The sequence below is a fragment of the Tremella mesenterica genome, assembly GCF_000271645.1.
Source record: "Tremella mesenterica DSM 1558 unplaced genomic scaffold TREMEscaffold_8, whole genome shotgun sequence".
In the NCBI taxonomy this organism is placed as follows: Eukaryota; Fungi; Basidiomycota; class Tremellomycetes; order Tremellales; family Tremellaceae; genus Tremella; species Tremella mesenterica.
The window spans coordinates 519175-537504 of NW_006711232.1; the positions used below are offsets into that span (position 1 = coordinate 519175).

General features: G+C 48.5%; 4 protein-coding genes across 4 annotated transcripts; 1 reads left to right on the forward strand and 3 right to left on the reverse strand.

Annotated features, from left to right (window-relative positions):
• Nucleotides 1-1155: 1155 nt before the first annotated feature.
• On the reverse strand, nucleotides 1156-1942 carry TREMEDRAFT_63494 (uncharacterized protein; the record flags this gene model as incomplete). The annotated part of the gene is made up of 3 exons (XM_007005746.1): nucleotides 1156-1343; nucleotides 1522-1556; nucleotides 1665-1942. The coding sequence occupies 3 exons, from the start codon at nucleotides 1940-1942 to the stop codon at nucleotides 1156-1158; spliced, it is 501 nt and encodes a 166-aa protein (XP_007005808.1).
• A 5146-nt stretch (nucleotides 1943-7088) lies between these two features.
• Nucleotides 7089-8873, reverse strand: TREMEDRAFT_32188 (uncharacterized protein; the record flags this gene model as incomplete). The annotated part of the gene is made up of 6 exons (XM_007005572.1): nucleotides 7089-7242; nucleotides 7408-7567; nucleotides 7677-7922; nucleotides 8048-8187; nucleotides 8355-8497; nucleotides 8757-8873. 6 exons carry the CDS (start codon nucleotides 8871-8873, stop codon nucleotides 7089-7091), a joined length of 960 nt encoding a protein of 319 aa, XP_007005634.1.
• Nucleotides 8874-9342: 469 nt separating this feature from the next.
• Nucleotides 9343-16377, reverse strand: TREMEDRAFT_71966 (uncharacterized protein; the record flags this gene model as incomplete). The annotated part of the gene is made up of 17 exons (XM_007005848.1): nucleotides 9343-9568; nucleotides 9793-9994; nucleotides 10236-10610; nucleotides 10724-10846; nucleotides 10897-10984; nucleotides 11145-11263; nucleotides 11308-11394; nucleotides 11534-11685; nucleotides 11850-11974; nucleotides 12120-12211; nucleotides 12340-12411; nucleotides 12459-12541; nucleotides 12785-15087; nucleotides 15135-15382; nucleotides 15528-15813; nucleotides 15854-16262; nucleotides 16313-16377. The coding sequence occupies 17 exons, from the start codon at nucleotides 16375-16377 to the stop codon at nucleotides 9409-9411; spliced, it is 4989 nt and encodes a 1662-aa protein (XP_007005910.1). The 3' UTR covers nucleotides 9343-9408.
• A 477-nt stretch (nucleotides 16378-16854) lies between these two features.
• On the forward strand, nucleotides 16855-17986 carry TREMEDRAFT_63496 (uncharacterized protein; the record flags this gene model as incomplete). Its single annotated transcript, XM_007005747.1, has 7 exons — nucleotides 16855-16964; nucleotides 17043-17070; nucleotides 17119-17177; nucleotides 17251-17358; nucleotides 17492-17570; nucleotides 17672-17708; nucleotides 17820-17986. The coding sequence occupies 7 exons, from the start codon at nucleotides 16855-16857 to the stop codon at nucleotides 17984-17986; spliced, it is 588 nt and encodes a 195-aa protein (XP_007005809.1).
• Between the last annotated feature and the right edge of the window lie 344 nt (nucleotides 17987-18330).

Genomic DNA, 18330 nt, shown 5'->3' on the forward strand with positions numbered 1-18330 from the left:
TGTAGTCACACTGTTGATTGGATGACACACGCCTTTGTTCATAAGGCCAGAGGGCCAGCCAGAGAGGTCAAAAGGAAGATATCCGAAGGCCGGATGTATTTTCAATGACAGTGATCAAGTCGGTGTTCGGGGAATGAACTTCGGGGTGGAACAAAGTAAATAGAAGAGGTGAGGTACAGTATGACTCAATCGCATAGTATGAATGTCAAATCGGATGGGATGATGATAAGAACGTTCGGTCTGTTTAATGTCAACCGAGAAACTAAGGTTGAAAGAAATGATACTGCTAGGCCAGGCCCTTTGATGTTTCGACGGGTGTCTGATGACGAAAACTTGAGCAAACCTGAGACACATGTCGAGACTCGAGTCAATCACTGTCAGTCAAGCTGCGGTGGGAAGTGAGAAGTCGTGAGTATCATACGTATCAAAGAGAGTATTGCGAAGTGGAGAAGGGCAGAATGAGGGGAAGGGGTGTATCCGAGCACGGTCCCCGCTTTGTGGCGGATTCTGTGTCGTACAAGTTTGTGGCGGTGCCTCTTTCCTTCGTGTTCACTCATCACGGGAATCACGGACTTGGCTCACGTCGAAGCATGACGCTCGACTTAGAGTCTCAGTACTCCTTCCCACGGGTGTCTCGAACGAACGAGCCTTTCGAACAGCCTCTGGTGTCAAGCAGGAAGGAAATACAGGCACCAACATCTATCAGGCGTCAGAGCAGAGGAGTGTTCGAAAGGCCAGTTCGTTCGAGGCGCCCGTGACAACGAGTACAGTAATTCAAGCAGTGCAGGAGTTTGACCACACTTGATTTACAGATCCCAAAGCCAGGAATCACAACGCATCTACTTTCAAGATACCGAATCGAGGGGTGTTTCTCCTTGGGAAGAAGTAAAGGCAGCCGTGGATAGAGAATGTACGATTAAACAATGATACTATTTGCGTAGACGTGATCTTATGACATATATACAATACTATGCCCAAGAGACATATGGGATTCCAATAGATATATTCCCATCCCACACCCGATTTCCATCATCCACACGTATTCTCATTTGACCATCACTATACTCACATCGTTCCTCATTCTCTCCCCCCTATCCTTGAGGGACATTCTTACCCCGATGCAACCGGCAACCCCGAGGGGCTACGAGCCAACATCTATGACTGCGGACTCCTCCTCAGCCCAAGAGCGTTGGCTTGAGATAGGTCTATTTCTGGCAACGGATCGGCCCCGAGGCGAGCTCGAAGCGTGTTGATCTCGTCACGATAAGCTTGAATCTGGGAATGACATCGATTCAACTGTTCTCGGGCTTGCGACGCCTGTCTTTCGAGAGCAGCGACGTAATCTGAAGATCATCAGTCTTCCTGACGTCACAATCCTCCGCGCCAATCTGCTAATCTGCCGCAAGCCAGTAGATCAGGTCGGGAACAGGGGGAAATGAGCGGAACAAATGCAGGCACACAGGTACGCAGAGGCGGGAGTGATGATCGAGAATGATGGTGATGAAAGAACACCGGACTTACCCTTCCGTTTTGCCCGGAATCGCCGTGCACCGATCCTGCTTCGTGAGCCATGAACTATGATGAGATGGGTGGCAAGAGAATCCGAGGACACAGTCAAGATGAAGATTGGGATGGTATGATTGCGCAAGCCAAATGAAGCTCACCTGTTCCGCACTTGCTTTTTGGCGGTCGGATTGAGAGCTTTGTACTGATCCTGAGGCATTCCCCAAGGCTGATCGCCTCCATCTTCCCCTCGAATATCATAATCTCCCTCATCCCAGCTCTCGTCGTTGCTCATGGCTGTCCCGCTCCTCCGGCCCGAACTAGGTCCCGGGTCAGGGTTCTGCAATCCGGAGACTGCTACCTTGCCAGATCCTGGAGGAGGAAAAGAGGGAGTGCTGGCGGAGCGGGAGGAGGGTAGTCCTGGCGGTCCGAGATGCATGGTAGGAGACAAGGGCGAAATGTGATGGACTCCTGGAGAGGTGGTAAAAGGAGCACGGGACGGTTCGCCGTACGAATGCATTGGTGGAGCACGGGGATGAGTAGCCAGTGAGGTTTGCATTGAAAGAGGGTAGGAAGAGTAAGAGGAAGAGGATGAAGGAGGAGGACCCATCGGGACGGGTGGATACATACCATGTTGAGGGGGAAGATTAGGCGAATGTGTAGGATTCGAAGGTGAATGATATTGGGAGTAAAAGGTCGAGGAAAACGGTGGGAGATTCATACTACTAGATTGGCTTTGAGACTGTTGATGACTTTGACCAGATGAAGAGGTGTGAGGAGGAGGTTGAGTAAAGTCGGAAGAAGGTTGTTGGGATGTACGTCGATGATGAGCAGCTGGTAGTTGTTGTTGTTGCTGCTGCGATTGATGATGATGAGGTTGATCGGATGGACTGGTAGTATCTGTTGGAGAGGAGATCGATTGACGCCCTTGTTCCCCGCGGGGTGCAGAAGTGTCGTAGGACTGGTAATTGTAGTTGTTATATACAGATTGAGATTGCTGCGTGCGTCAGTCGATTCGTCATTCGTCATTCTCCATCTCGACGAAGGATGTGGGCGGTGGGGCTCAAGATTGGCGAGTCAAGTCCGGGAGTCCCAGGACGATCGTGGTGCCCCCTGTGGAGCGAGAACAAGGAAGGAAAGGTTTCGTCGGACAGATGTTCAATCCGAAGGGAAGAATGAAATGGAGTGAAATGATGGGAGTGACGTGAAAGATATGAAAGTTGTTTGGAGCAAGGGACAAAGGCAGGTTGGGTGGCGGAAGATCAGACATGGTACGGAAGATGTACGTGTTGAACAACTTACCCAGTTCTGATCCATCCTCTTTCAGGATGTCGCCACCCCTTGGAGGTTGGGCGTCAAGTCCCCCCTGTCGACGCAGACGGAGGATGGGAACGTACTCTTTTGAGACTGGAATGCGCGGCTGATGTATTGTATGTTTTTTTTTCTGTCTTGGTGTGTTCGATGAAGAGTACAACGACGGTACGACGGTGATGGGGAGTCGCCGATGGAAGGGCCTAAGATCGGCTGTGTGACGATGCGGATCAGGTTGACCTAAAGTGGAGTCGCGGATCAAACAGACCGGGCTCGAGCGTCGGCGGCTGTGCAGTTGAGGGCGCAATGAGAGACAGGAGGCGAGGAATAGATTCAGATTGCATTATGTGTGAGAGGAAGGGGAGAGGAGAGGCGAGGGGAGTGAGACCAAGGGGAAGGCCAATGTCAGCTTCAGATCGATACAACGATAACACCGACACCAAAGATCTTCCTGTTCGGTCTCACGGTATATCACATCGATGAGGGCGTTTGGCTTGTTCCGGCCGAACGGATAGAATAGCGAGGGCACCAACAGGCGCCAAACTCGGGCATGGAATCAACGGAGAGTAGAGAGTTTCAAGCTCACCAAGAAGATTCCAGCAGAGAGGGAGAGTAAAAGCGACTGGGAAGAGCATGTGGGAAAGAAAGGGGGTGATGGCGTGCTGAGTAGTAGACCAGCCAAGAATTGGAAACGAGGGCGCAGAGTGTCGGTTCGAAGCGGAAGGGAGGGTAAGGTTTGAGAAATAGAGTGACGGTTTGATCAAAGGCATCAACATGGACAAGACTCATCAAAGACATGAGTCATACGGCGCACGGCCGTACTGAGCGGAATGACGACAATGACAAAGGGTGAAGAATGGTGGAGAAAGACAAGCGGATGACAGGACGAGAGAGAAAGAGGGATAGGAAAAGTGTGAAGGAACGAAACTTCCCGACGCTCGGTCCCCTTTCGGGATGCTTTTTGTAGGGATCAAAGGATACCTTTGAAAGACGGCTTTTGTTACTAGCGGGAAAATTTCGAGCAGAGCCCAGTTGCCAGTTGCCGCCAGAGGAAAGATGGGGAAAACCCCTGATCTACCCGCCGCTGACAAATTCTCCATTTGCTGGAATCGTGGGGGGAGGAAGGTGTGCGTACGATCAAAGGGGTGTGGCTAAAATAACCGTCCCTACACAACACAATAACATGTGGCGTCGCTTGGATCAAGGACAAAAACGATGACGAATCTCTCCGCCGTCTTACCGGCGAGGTGTGGCAAGGATAGGAGCGAAAACACTAGAGAGCGGTAGATGAATAAGAGAGAGAGAAAAGAGGTTCGAGCGCGTCAAGGGCACGACGTACGACGGAAAAGGGGAGAGATATGAGAATGGAACAAAGCGTAAGGACGGATCACAACTCACTTTTGATCGTGACCAACGTAGGGCGCAAGTGCAGGCATGCAGCGATCGTGGGTGACGGAGGGTCGAGGACGACGTTCGAGATGGTCAGATTATCGGTAAAAAAACCTGAGACCGCACGGAATTCAGCTCGATAGTAAGAATGGAGAAGAAAGACCTACAAGTTGTACAAATAGTCTGGGTGATAATATGTACCAAAACAAGCGACAATCCTTTCGGAGCAAGTAAGGAAACAGAGCTGAAAAGGGTACAAAGTACGATGAATGAACGATTTTGTGACGGAATTCGAGTCTCTTGAGATGATAAAAGTGAAATTTGACCACGATTGGGCTTCCGAGTCTTGCTTTTTCCGCTTGAATCCCTTCAAACCACACCTCGGATAAATGGTTCTGACTCGGAAGATATCTCAAGTTTGTTGATCCTCCCTTTACCACACTTTACCGTGCCCGATCGAGACGGCGGGTCGAGGATGATAGAAAGACGAAGTCTGAAACAGGTTCGACTTCGGGTGCAAGGAAAATGGATTGGAAGATGTGAGGAGAAGAGATTCTCGCGTTTGATTCGCGTAAGAGGGGAGAGAATCAAGAGGATGAAGTTGAAGTCGCACGCGGTATCGCGCGGAGGTTGAACCGATGATGTTTTGGTAGAAGGCTTCGCTCCACTTTTCTATTTGGTGTGTTCCGGACCCGGCTGGTAGAATCGAATGTGAAATATGAGAGAAATAGAAGATAGAAGATGGATGTTTGTTGAGAAGGAAAAAGGGGAAAAGTTGATGGAAATAAAAGTTGCTTCCTTGTCTCCTCTTCGTTCCTGCGTCGTAAGTTCTCTCGTCACGGTTCGTAAGTTTTGCTCACCCGATGGGATCAAGCATGAATCTATGAAATTCTTTCTTTTGCTTTCTAGACGTGTTGATATCTTTTCTTGCGGAACGCTTTGAGAATCAGAGAGGAGAATGACTTTCTTGGTGATAGTGATTAAGGGTTGAATGTGGCAAGGTACGATGGGAAGGGGTTGTGATGTCGATCGATACGGGATCTTCTAATGGTTGTTCATAAGGTTTCCTATCCGACTCGTCCGATAGAAACAAGATTTTATATCTCAAATATCCAAACGACCAGTCGAGATGCTTAGTATGGAACGGGAGATCAGGAGAAGAAGGAAGGATGAGAAGGAGGATAAGTATCGAAAATACCGTCCACGGAAGTCGTATGAGGCACACGACGGTGGCACTTCTTCTTTCTTTAGTCACTTTTTTTTTACAAACTATTTCTTTTCCTCCTGTTAATCTACTTCTTTTTTCACACAACTTGACATGGTCACTTGACTTTTATCCCCTTTTTAATCCCCACTCTCGGACCCTACTGGCTGTACCGACTTTCTCCCCACTTTGACTGAGACCAAACTCATCCGTATCGGAGGAAAAGTGGGTAGGAATGGAAAGTGGCGGAGAAAACGACCGTTTTTTTGATCTTCCCATTTCTACATCTCCGTCTCTGATGATCTAGGAGTGGGAAATATGTATCTAAAGTGAGTCAATCTTTTGATCTCCAATCTCTTTTTGGTCCCAATTCGCTTAAACCCCTACTATCCGTGTGAGAGAGGAGAGGTGAAGAGGAAGGGGAAGGGGAAGAGGGTCCTTTACGATCCGTCCAGGTGACTGAAGATCGAACGTTCCCCCACTTGTTCGAAACCTGTTACATGATCGGAGTGAAGGTCTGGGAAAGAGGGGAAGTGGAGTCATGCGATTTCAGACCGGAGGAATCGGAAGATAGGAAGTTGACGGTGTAGCTGAATCGACAAGATGATGAAACACACGCGATTCTCGACCCTCGCCACTATCTCTTTCTCAATCTACCCTCCCCTATCTCCCCATTCTTCTAGTCAAAAAATACCATCTCTATAGGGTTTCAAAAAGATTCACTTCACCAATCCATTCTGATTGGGATAGTCGCTTGGTATGTTGAACTCATTGATCGACTGGAACCACGAAGGGAAAGGAGATCAAAGCGTGTGGTAGAAATTGGAACAGGTGGAAAGTAGGAAAGCTGGTAATTATTCTCGAAGTGAGTGTCTCCTGCACAATCTCTAGAGCATAGAAGAATATAGAGGCGAAACCCAATAGCAGAAGAATTTTCAAGACAGGGTACCGATATCAAAGCCATGACACGGGTCGTGGATCGTACACGTCATATTCGTCTCACCGATTTATCAGAGACTTAGTCTTGAAAAAGCGTAGAATCCATTCAGCAAGAAGGCGGCGGAAACTGCTTCTATGGCATGTCCGCTCGAAGGTGATCACATCCGCGCTCCTATCAGGATGACTGTGGCATGTGGCTTCTCTCATTTCTCTCCTCTCGACTGCATCACCTGTCGCGTCTAAAGGGCGGGCTGGTCCCTACGAGTGGTCAGGCATAGACGGGAGGCGATGCCAGGGAACAGGAAGCTAAGCGGACAACAGGAAGATCCATGGACGTCAGGTGGGTCATTTCCTTCTCGTTCTTCCTCCCTTCCCATCCCCGCCATTAGTCTTTTCGTTACCACCCTAGCTGAAATGTTAACGGACAGACAGAATCCAGTCATCTGACCATTTCGCCATCAAAAATTCCCATTCACCGATCCTTTAACCCAACTTCCCACGCCTGAGGGCATCCGATCTTCATCGAGAGCTTGAAAGGTGACGCCAAGGGCGTGCCTGGGGTTACTTCCCCTTCGATAAATTCTCCGAGTCCGATTCCCCCACAGCGGGGCCCACAAACGGCAACTTCACGAGGGTAAAAGATGCATCCTTCCTTCACCTGGGTTGGTTCCAAACCCCGTCATGATATCTGATAGCCCACTTGTCCTTCTTCTTTCATCTTACATACCTCTGAGGGAAACACTCAATCTGAACTTCCAATCGCACCGTAACCGCCCCTTCCGTCGTATCCTTCCCCGCGTCGGTGCTCGACAAACCATTCCGGTAGAGTCCACGTATCTCCTTCGCCATGGGTGTGGACGAGGAGGAGCATGTATGTGAAACCAAGTTTGGCAGCCCTAAACATCAGTTGAAGTCAAAGGCTCGATCTGTCCGGTGGAGAAACCAGAGTGCCGATGTTGATTACCAGGCCAGTGGAGTTGAGGATCTAAGTAAGCCGGACGAGACAGATCAAGGGTATAGATGATGATCGCTGTACCAGAGACATGACACGGATTACTTACACGTCCAATACACCATATGCAATGATTTCCGCATTGACAGAGATTTTGTTGGCACCTTCAGAGAGGGCAAAGACGATTGGGTAAGCGAGCCAAAGATGAAATGTCATCACTCCGAGCAGGTGGAACAGCCCTCTAGTTTTACTAGGGCGAAGTTTAGCGGCTGAGAATCAGCTCCTCACATCGAAATTAGCTCCTCACATCCTCACTAAGATTTCCAGACCAACGGATCAGGAACCTCGAGGATTGGCGAAGGGGAGCAGTAAACTCACCCTTCAGGCCACCGGACAAGAGGATCCACCAAATGACCACGAATCCCACACATGAGACCGCATAGAACAACCATTTCACCCTTTCCCCAGCGTTAGAGTGGGAAGAGTGTATCGTGGATAGAAGTCCGGTGACGATCATGAAGACATCAGCTCCGATGGTTATCAAAGTGTCCGCGGGGGACAGCCCGGCCAGGAGGGCTAGAGATAGTAGAAGGAGAGGTGTGGTGAAAAGCCAATCGACGTAGCCTAATTGTCAGTATTTAAAGACGAGAGGATTGTGTCATGTCATTGTTGAGATTTGGCAAGAGTGAAGGCCGAGGAGTTGAAGGTGACAAATGAAGATACACCACGAACGGGGGATTCTGACTCACGCGCCCAGTAGACCTCTCGGAAGTAATGTAACTCTCCAGCATGGGGACCAGAATACTTGATGGGAACATAACTGATACCCATACCGGTCGCCATGGCGAGATACGACACCATGGCAATGGTCAAGACCGCGGCGGACAACCTGATGTCAGCATGATCCCTCGATTCCTTACACCCCAAGTCCATTCCGGGAGGACTCAATAATCACTTCCTTTGTTTCAGTGGAAGTATTGTCAGGGATAATTTTGGGAGATGACAAGAAAAGAATCAATGACTTGTGTGTGGTCGATAAAGGGCTCGGGGACGTACCAATGAAATACCCTTGCTTTCTTTTCTACCCTGAGGGATAAGGCGAGAACTCCCAAGAGTCCTAGGGTGAAGAAAGCAAATACTACCCAAAGGGCTACGTGACCTGCATAGGTAGCATGTAGGTATACGGGAGTAGGGGTAGGCTAAACATCAACGGACAATCTTCCTCTACTAGACATGGCACCTAAAGATCTTCCTACACATCTCTCAGCTACAAGCTCAAAGAGACTCAGAGAAACTCTTTGATGATGAGATGCGTGAATGTGTAACACCAACCGAAGAGCGTACGTACTACACATCACATGACAGTCTAGCGAGTGAGTCGGACGATTTCAAGGATAGTGAAACTAAGACTCCAAGGTAGAAAGAAGAAAGCAATATGAGTATAGAAGAGGGACTCACGAAAGTTTCAGTAGGGAGTGGTAAGTGACTTTGATGAGGATGATGAGGATGTCCCGTTCCACCGGGAGGATCGACGCTGATAGTTTGAGTGGGTTTGAAATCGATCATGAAGTTCATTCTGAAATCTTCAAATGTTTCTGAAATTGTCAGCAGAGATGACCTTCTCATGGACAGTTGATGTCCCCATACACCCACTCTCCTTCCCCGATTCCCTTGAATATGGGATAGACAAGGGTCAAAGATCTAGGAAGAGATGATACTGAGGTTTACACTTTTATACAGAGGAAAGGAGAGTAGGGATCTCAGTCATGGCATCGTTGGGCGACACCATGCCAGGGCCGAGTCCACACGGTCGCCAAGGAAAACTTACATTTCGTAGTCAACTCTGATCAGTAAGATATCGAAGGGAAAGGGAAAGGGAAAGGGGATAGAGAGAATGTCAGAGATCAAAGAGTCATGGGGGTGACCACTTCCAACCTACTGCCTAGTGTGTACCAGTAACGAGTGGGGAGTCAAAAGGAACGATCGCTATGACGTATGGTGACCCGGCTCGATACCCGGTCCACGTGCACGGACCACAAACGAGCTAGACTCCAATGCGATGCATAATCTACTTCGTACTTGTACAGTATGTATCTTTGATACCCTCCCATCACATGTCGCCTTTAGCCTCATGGACCCTCGTAGCGAGTTCTAACAGTTGCCCTTCTTCCCCACTCTGACGACATAGATCTCGGAACGGTCCATCTCTTTGCATCAAATCGTATGGCGTGCCAAACTCCACAACTTGACCGTGGTCCAAGACTAGAATTCTGCGGCTTCAGCGATATCCTTTACGTGTCCAAATTCGTCCTTCAAAGACATTGTTGCAAGGGAATGAGATTCAGGCGACCACATTTCACATGAAGAAGACTTATTGCAAATGTTGCAAGGATATTTCCCTATTGGCATTCGGGCATAGGTGGCCACATTGCAAGGAGTCGATAGGAGTGAATGAAGATGAACGAGTAGATTAAATGCGGAAAACATAACTCACTTGTCCAACCCACAAACAGTCATTAATCGATGAGCAATCACCAACATCTGAATATCCGCCAATCCTGTCCTCAAAACATTCTGGATGGTCTGATCTGTTCGATGATCCAAGTTGGCAGTAGATTCATCCATCACCAAGAAGCTCGAACTGCGGAGTTTCAGAAGACCTCGAGCCAGAGCGAGTAGTTGTCTTTGGCCTTGACCTGTGATGTCAGCCTATGCCACTATTGATATAAGACACCGTCAGGGGACACGCCGGGAGGAGACAAAATGAATGATAGGGCTTTGGATGGGCAGGGCGCAAAGAGGGAGTTTGGGAAAGGAGGACCTTGAGACGGGCCTAATAACATGAAATATCATTGGTAAATACACACAGGGAAGAGACAAAGTAGATCGACGGAATTCAGAAGGGAAGGACCGGAAGAGGGAGATAAAATAACTGACTAAAGTTCTTTCCTCCAACAGCAACCTTCTCCTCCAAACTCCTTATCGTGACTTTCTCTCCAACCTCCGACCCATCCTCACTCCCCTCTGTCTCTTCCCTCTCTTGACCAATCTCAGCCTTTGCAAGTCTCTCCGCCAATTGTCTCCCGGCAGATTTCCCACCGCCTAAACTCCTCTCCGCGTTCGGGTGTCCTCGTGTAGGGGTAGAAAGTTTTGACAAGTTCAAACGACTTCCTGACCGACTCGGGGCCCTGGATACGAATGGCGTTTTACCAGCTAGACCACATTGTCGTAAGGCGTCCCATATCTCGTTGTCCTCGTGTTGACCAAATGGGTCAAGATTGTCACGGATAGAGCCGGAAAAGAGTTGAGCTTCTGGATTCGTCAGCTTCATCACTGTCGAGGTATTACACAAGATTCCCAGCACCCAAGCAGTGAAGCAGGTAGAGTGGAGGATCCTGGGGCATGGAGGAAGGGATCTCACTTACCTTGAGGCAGTATAGTGAGTCTCGATCGAAGGGTTGTGAGAGACAATTTGGCGATATCAATCCCATCAATGACTATCCGTCCCCTTTCTTGGTGCAAAAACCTGAAGAAAGACAAGGCAAGAGCTATTATGAGCTTTCACATCTGTATCCGAAATCTCAAATGAATAGCTCACTGGATTTCCCACTTCCTGTCCGACCGCAAATCCCGATCTTCTCCCTGGGACCGATGGTGAAAGAAACGTCTCTCAGAACCGGATCGAGCTAGTGTTTCAGCCTCTTTCGCCCACACGATGACACAGTCTTTATCACCTCCACATCAGGCCTAATCTCTGGACAAAAGCGCCCGATGGGACGAATTCAAGCGATTGATGCGGTGGTAAATGAAACATTGAAGTGGGACGAGTGAAACCGCGTGACTCACCTGAGGAGCATATCGACAAGTCAAATTCTCGACGACAACGCTACCATCCCTGGATGGCCAATACGCCGGCGGTTCCTCGCCTTTTTGGTTTTGGTCTTCTTCCGCTTCAAGCTCCAGGTCTACTGGTGAGCTAAACGCATTGTGGAAGGAACATGAGACTCACATTCGCCGACTCGTTCGACAGAATTCATGGACATCTCCGACGCAGCATACAGACGTACGACCCATAGGACGTATTCGGTGAATGATACTGGTTGTCAATCTCGCTCATTCACCACACATTCACCATTCATTCACCACTGATTCATCACCCAACTATCTAACATGGCACCTCAGGCGCAGGAACAGGGGTGGGCGGGCGCGTTGTCAGAGGATAGTACGACACTCACAAGCATACGTGATGGAGAATCCTACTGCTCCAGCATTCATGCTGGGGTTGTTGAGGGCGAAAACGCAAGCAAAGACAGTGACGAGGGATCCGACAAAGTTGGAAAAGTTGTTTAGAACACGATTGGCTTGCCATAGGTACCAAAAGCAACGTCTGGTGGTTAGGCCAACAATAATGGGAAACACAAGCGACGGATAAGAATCTGCAGTGTCCAACTGCTCGCTCACGAGGGGCGGTAGATGATTACTTCTTATGTAGAATACAGGAGTGGTGCAATGATGTAAAAAGGAGAATAGGATGAGTAGCTTTGAACGTACAGATTCTGATCCAGTTCCTGAAAGATCTTTCTCATGAATCGAGCACTATCACCATAACTTCTGATCGTGGCCATACCCACTAGTCCTTCGGAAAACGAGATGAACAAAGGGGAACGTGTGACACTCTGTCATTTCAGCTCTAAAATCCTCAGATGTCTGCCCCTTCTCTCCACGCCATTGTGCGGAGATGAATCATCGATCAAGTCCGGAAGTATGTATGCAATGACGGGCACATGATTTGAAGATGCAGGCTAAGAGGATCGCACTCACATCCATTCTCTTGATCTCGCGCGACGTGGCAACGTACAACGCGCCGACGATCCAGTACATAATGGTGATGACGGTCATGGCAAAGAGGAAGGCTGTCATTAGCGATCGTCCAGCGGACTCGAAACAATGAACAGTTTGGCTATCAGGACTCTCCGGGAGAACGAAGGAGAAAGGATCAGATGCGCAAGAAGATGTATTAGAAGTGGAAGATCAAGCTTACCGGGAGTGGAAAGCACGATAACGATGATTATAGCGGCACAGGACAACACTGTGTTGGCGAAATATACCATGACTATTCGTCAGCTCGGTACCTTTGACAGCAGTCCTCCTTCAGCTCACTTTCAGTCGCCTCTATATCGATGGAGGACATGTCTTTGGACAGTCGATTCATGATTCTTCCTGAGGGCGTGGAGTCGAAGAATCTGTTTGTCAGCATGGTGATCAAAGGTGTAGTCTACTCTCTCCTTTCCAAGCTCCGTAAATGATAGGGCTGATCTATAGGGATATCGAGATATGACCAGTGCTTTTGGCAGGATTTCTGAGATAGGTGAAGGAGCAAGGACAGAGGGTCGCCAGGTTGGAGCATATGAGGAACCAGGGTCACGGTAAAGCATGAGGGTTAAGGTAACAGGCGAGGAAACCAGGGAGAAAGCAAGTTGACCGACCTCATTTTCGCCCCCAAAATCCTCCTCAACAACCTCCTATACAACCTCTTACTAGCCGTCAAACTCCCCAACATAGCTATCCCGACTCTAGTAGCAACGAAAGTCAAATACAATCCACTTATAGCTACATAAACCACCAGATAAAATCCAGTACTCCTGCTCGTCACCCAAGACAAAATCTCCGCTCGAGAATCATAAGCGTTCGCCCAATCTCTAATCCAGGCTGTCGATCCTACTTGAGTAACTTGTGACAACCCGAAAGCAGCGATGAGAATGACCCAAAAAGGTATTCCGCCCATAGCTGTAAAATACATTTTATACGTTTTGTAAGATACCATTCCTTCTCCTTGAGATTCCGTAGCTACTAATTGTTTCGAAATTCCAGGTACCGCCTGATCTTTGTCAACTTGTTTCGCTTGTTCCAAATTATCCGTCGGGATATCGTTCAGATTTTCTTCAATGATATCAACTTTCGTTCTGTCAGAAGTGGGGGAATCGCTTGCTGTCGATTCGATTGGGGAGAGTGTGGTAGAACCTGACCCTGATGAGACATCATCTTCTGGACAATCGAGTAAACCGGAAGAGATAAGTTGAGAAGGAGGTCCTGATGCCATTACTGATCCTGAGTCGAGGATGACAACGAAGGATGCTGCTGGTGCTACAAGTGACACTGCATGGGTGACCAGGATGATAGTTCGACCTTGTACTAATGGACCTTGTAAGCAATGAGTGAAGAGATGTCGACCTGTTTGAGCATCCACAGCGGATAGTACATCGTCCAATAGGATGGTCCTGGCTGACGAGTATAACGCACGAGCAAGGGCGATCCTCGCTTTTTGTCCACCAGAGCAGGTAGTTCCTTTCTCCCCGACTTCAGTCTCGTCCCCCAGATCGAAAATTTCGAAGTCTCTTTTGAGTGCACAAGCGTCAACTACCGTGGCATATCGTTCGGCGTCCCATGGAGAACCAAAAGTGATATTGTCTTTGATACTTGCGCCTATCAACCATGCTGTCTGATCGCAAAAGGCAACAGTATCGCTCAGTCCAGTGAGAGGATCGACAGGACATGCTTCTCGATTGGCATGATCATCAGGCATGAATATCTGACCTTTGACCAGTGTGGTTTCTCCAAGTAATGAAGCAAGAAGGGTAGTTTTACCTGAACCTACTGGACCGACAACTAAACTCAGCTGACCTGGAGGAAAGGAAATATCGAGTTCGCCAAGGAAGAACGGTTCGTGTTCATGGGTATCGATGGGGTTATTGGAGTCTTGAAGGGTTGTGTACCCTACAACAGCACCCCGGAAACCGATTTGAGGATCGTCAGGCCCAGGATGGGTGACTTGGGAATATTTGAGGGTTTCAGGTTCTTCCAGGAATTCTTGTATACGACCGCAAGAAGTGGACGCTTGAAGCAATCGAGTTAACGTGTCTTGAAAAAGAGCAAGGGGATCTCGCATCATGTTGAATAGGATCAAAGAAGAGAAGGCTCGATCGGCGGTCAGAGGTTGTTTGAGAATTAACGAATGAACCGCAAATGCACAAGCAGTGACAAGCACCGGAGTGCCCCAGACAACGATGCTGGTGAGGACCAATATACCGAATTTCTGAGAGAGCACTTGAAGCTCCTTCGTACGAGTGATAGACATACGATCGTAAAACTTTTCTTCCCAAGCATTGAATTTTATCAACTTGATATGAGCGATCACTTCTGTCACCGCTTGGAGTCGTGCATCGGTAGATGACATAAGTCGTCGCTGTACTATAGTCGTTAATCGCCCAATGAGCGCTTGAAGAGGTATGAGGGCTACGAGTACCGCTATCCCGGCCACAGAAGCGAGGCCGAGGGTGTTGTACAGTAAAATGCAGTTGAGAATCACCCCAGTTGGTGCCGAGGCCATATAGAAACCGTACGCGCAGATCTCGCTGATTTGAAAAGCGTCGACACTGACGAGATTTGCAATCTTTCCGTCTGTGGCCCCTGCAGCGCTGTCTGGAACGGGCAGACCATCTTTGCCGATCTCGGTTTTTTTGGTGACATCGACAACTCCTCGACGCCGTAGGGCTTTTGTGAAGACCTCGGCGATGATGACAGACCGAAGACGAATGCACAGTCGTCGACCGATGTAAAGACATTGACCTATGGCTACCACCCCAAGACATTGGCCAGCGGCCATCATGGCCACGTAGAGGTAAGGAACGTACGGATCGGATTCGGAAGTTCGCTCTTTGACGTACCGCAACAGTAGTCGAAGACCGGTGGGGGGAAGATATTGCAGGAAGACGAAGAGAATTGACCAAGCCTGGATACTTCGTTAGATTCATATGCAGCGGAGAAAGAATGACTCACCATTTGTGTTCTCGTCTCCGGGTTGAAGAAGATGACCAGGTCCAAGGCGAGGTTACGTTTGCGCTTGTTTCCATGTTTCTTTTCGTGTGAATGATCCCGGCTCGCCTGGAATGCTCGCCATGCTCCCAAACAGGCCGAAGTGGAGTCATCTTCTCGCATCGCCGGGATATCGGACAAGGCGACGGTCTTGAAATAGTGCTTGAACAGGAAAGGAAGCATAAACATGTACGAAGCTTTGGAGAAAGCGGCTGATAGTCAGTCATAAACTATTCCACGACTCTCCTCCTCAGCAAATGGCTCCAGAACCAAAATCCAAAGGCGTGAATATGGAGAAAAGGGTTTGAAGGAGATTGAGGTCTATGGCTCATGCTTCTCGGACTAGCAAGAACTCACAAGTGGGCTCCTCGAGATGACGAGGTAGTTTAGCACCATAACTACCTGAACTCCCTCCTCCCTTGGTTCTACCACCAGCTAACAGACGATCCAGCTTCGGAGTATAAGGTATACTGATAAGCACCAACCAATATAGGAGCTCCACTACGATCGGGACAAACTCGATCGCCCCCACACCACCGGTGATCACATGATGTCTTAATAACAAGAGCGCTGGTACGAGATGAAGAGTGATTAAGGGAGTGATAGGAGCAGATGGTAGTAGTGCCAAAAGGCAGATCCACATCTAACTTCGTCAGCTCTTTTTTCACTTCTTAGAGACTCACGGGGAAAGCAATGTCTAGCCATCGGTTCGTGATTATGCTACTAGCTAGTTGAACAGCTAGATATATAGATCCACCAGCGATCCCGATGATCCGCCCTACTTTCTCCCATCGTTTCGCATCTGGCGACTCGATACTCCGGAATTCCTCAATGATGGCCTGCGCTTCCTCTACCGGGATGGGTTTCTCTGAAGTAGCATCTTGTTGAAGGGGAAGAAGGTTTGAAGCTAAAGCAGAAAGAATGACGTTGGCTTCTAATCTTGACAGGTTTACATCTGCTTGAGGGGAGATGAGTGTGTCGGGGGAAAGAGATGGAGAAGGTTTACGAGAAAGAATGTAATTTCGTATTGAAAAGAAAGTGATGTAGGTAGCTGAGATCGTTATGAGAAAGAAGGGCAAGTAATTCAAACGACTAAACTATCAGCTTCACTGGTCAACAGCCGAGGGAAAAAGCGGATGCACCTCCAAAAACAAGGCGTAAAGTCTTTTCCGTCCCATACGGAATCGCAACTCCATAGGTGAGTCATTATCACTAAAAGATGCCGAATGAAGAAATAGGACAGGGAACGGGTACGAGTAGGTGAAGTGCTGTACAGATATGCGTTTTAATTGACGCTTTGCTTTGTCATCTTAGGAGCCTCCATTGATGTGGAAGAAGCAATCGTTTGAGATTTCCCCACTCCTTTTTACCGGAGCCGAATTTAACGATTAACGATCTGGAGCTTTAGGATGATCTGATGGAGAGATAGGTAGGGAGGGATCAGATCAGATCAGGATGAAAAGAAGAAGATGAAGATCTATGGAAATGTCTCAAAAAGCCCGAGAAAAAGATCCGAGGAAGCCAGTGGAAACAAAGAGTGAAAAGTCGAGTAGGTAGGTAGAAGCGGAATGAATGGATGGAAAAGAAGAAACTTGACCGGAACCCGATCCGATCGGCTGGCCAAAGCTTTCGTACCTTTCCTCCTCTTCATGTTGAACATCTCATAGATCATAGATCATAGAATATGCCAAGACGATCCAGAGATGAGAATGCACCTAGAACAGAAGGAGAGCTTCGTTCCGCTGCACCGAACGATCCAGAAGCATGGCCATTGCTCGTCGCATTCGACCTCGAGTGAGTTTTTCCCAGTTCCCCCCTCTATCTCCTACTAATGCATGGAAGCCTTGGGCAGTGATGAGTCCTGACCGATAGTTACACATTATGGGATCTCTGGATAGATGTGAGCGATCTTGAAACCTCCTATCTACTGCCTAAGCTTACATGAAAGACTCATATATCTCCACCACTCCGACGAAAAGGCGATGTTCTGAATCAACTGATTGATCGGTATGTTTCACCCTCTTCCTCTTCTTGTACCTCAAAGTCGATGGCTTGAGAAAGATCGTCAGCTGAACGGTAGTCGAGGTCAAACTCTCGAGTTTTACCCCGAAGTCCCTAGTCTCCTCGCTGAGTTGAAGGAAAGACGGATACATGTCGCCGCTGCATCTCGAACCTCAGCTGTGGACTTGTGAGTCAATATTCTCTCCCTCTCACCGCGTACCAGTGCCGTGGACTTCGATCTAAGGAACCCATGCTGTGATGACACGGAGAAGAGATACAACTGTCATCTCGATGAGAGAGGAAGAATGCTAATGCGAGAGAGCGAAGGAAGCGCTCGGAATGCTACTGTTACCTGGTCCATCTGGAGAACACGTTCGAGCCATAACTTATTTCAACTCTGTACGTTCTCCTCTCTCACTAGGTCTGACGACTGATCAAAAAGATGGAGATCTATCCTAGTGAGAACTCAAACCAGTGTCTGATAGTGCTGCATACTTAAGTCAGGTTCAAAGTTGAGACACTTCAAAGAAATCCATCGTAAGACAGGTATTCCATATGAGCAAATGGTGAGCAATTCTCCATTTCCTATTTGATTTCGTAGGGTCATAGTTGGTGGCATGGCAGGATGGAGCCAAGTTGAAGGATCAGCTGACATGTGGCTTTTCTTCGATGACGAGCATCGAAATTACGAGGTCGAGCAATTAGGGGTGACCATGCAGCTGGTGCCATCCAGGGGCACAGACCGACGGTTGTTTGAGCAAGGGTTGGCTTTATGGCGAAGACGGAGGGGAATACGAGTCTCGATAGATTCATGAGTCTCATACGGTAAGTAAGTTACATCTAGACACCTGCATTCAGGTAGAGAGTGGTTGCTTGCATTGCATAGTACTCGTACTAGGTTGTATTGTGGTGTGTCCGAATTGGGAAAGGACATGACCGGCTGTCCGGTTCTTTTGAGTTTTCGATAGAATGACGTCATTGGGAACCCACCAGCCAACGTTGTCATCCCCATCAGATGGACGTCATGGTTGATGAACCGCATGACCGCAAATAGACTCGCTCCAGGCTCCAGGATCCAGGAACACCATACTGTTATCGACACACAACGTCCCATGACGGTCTTCCTTCTATAACAACTAACTTACTCTACCACCGTCTC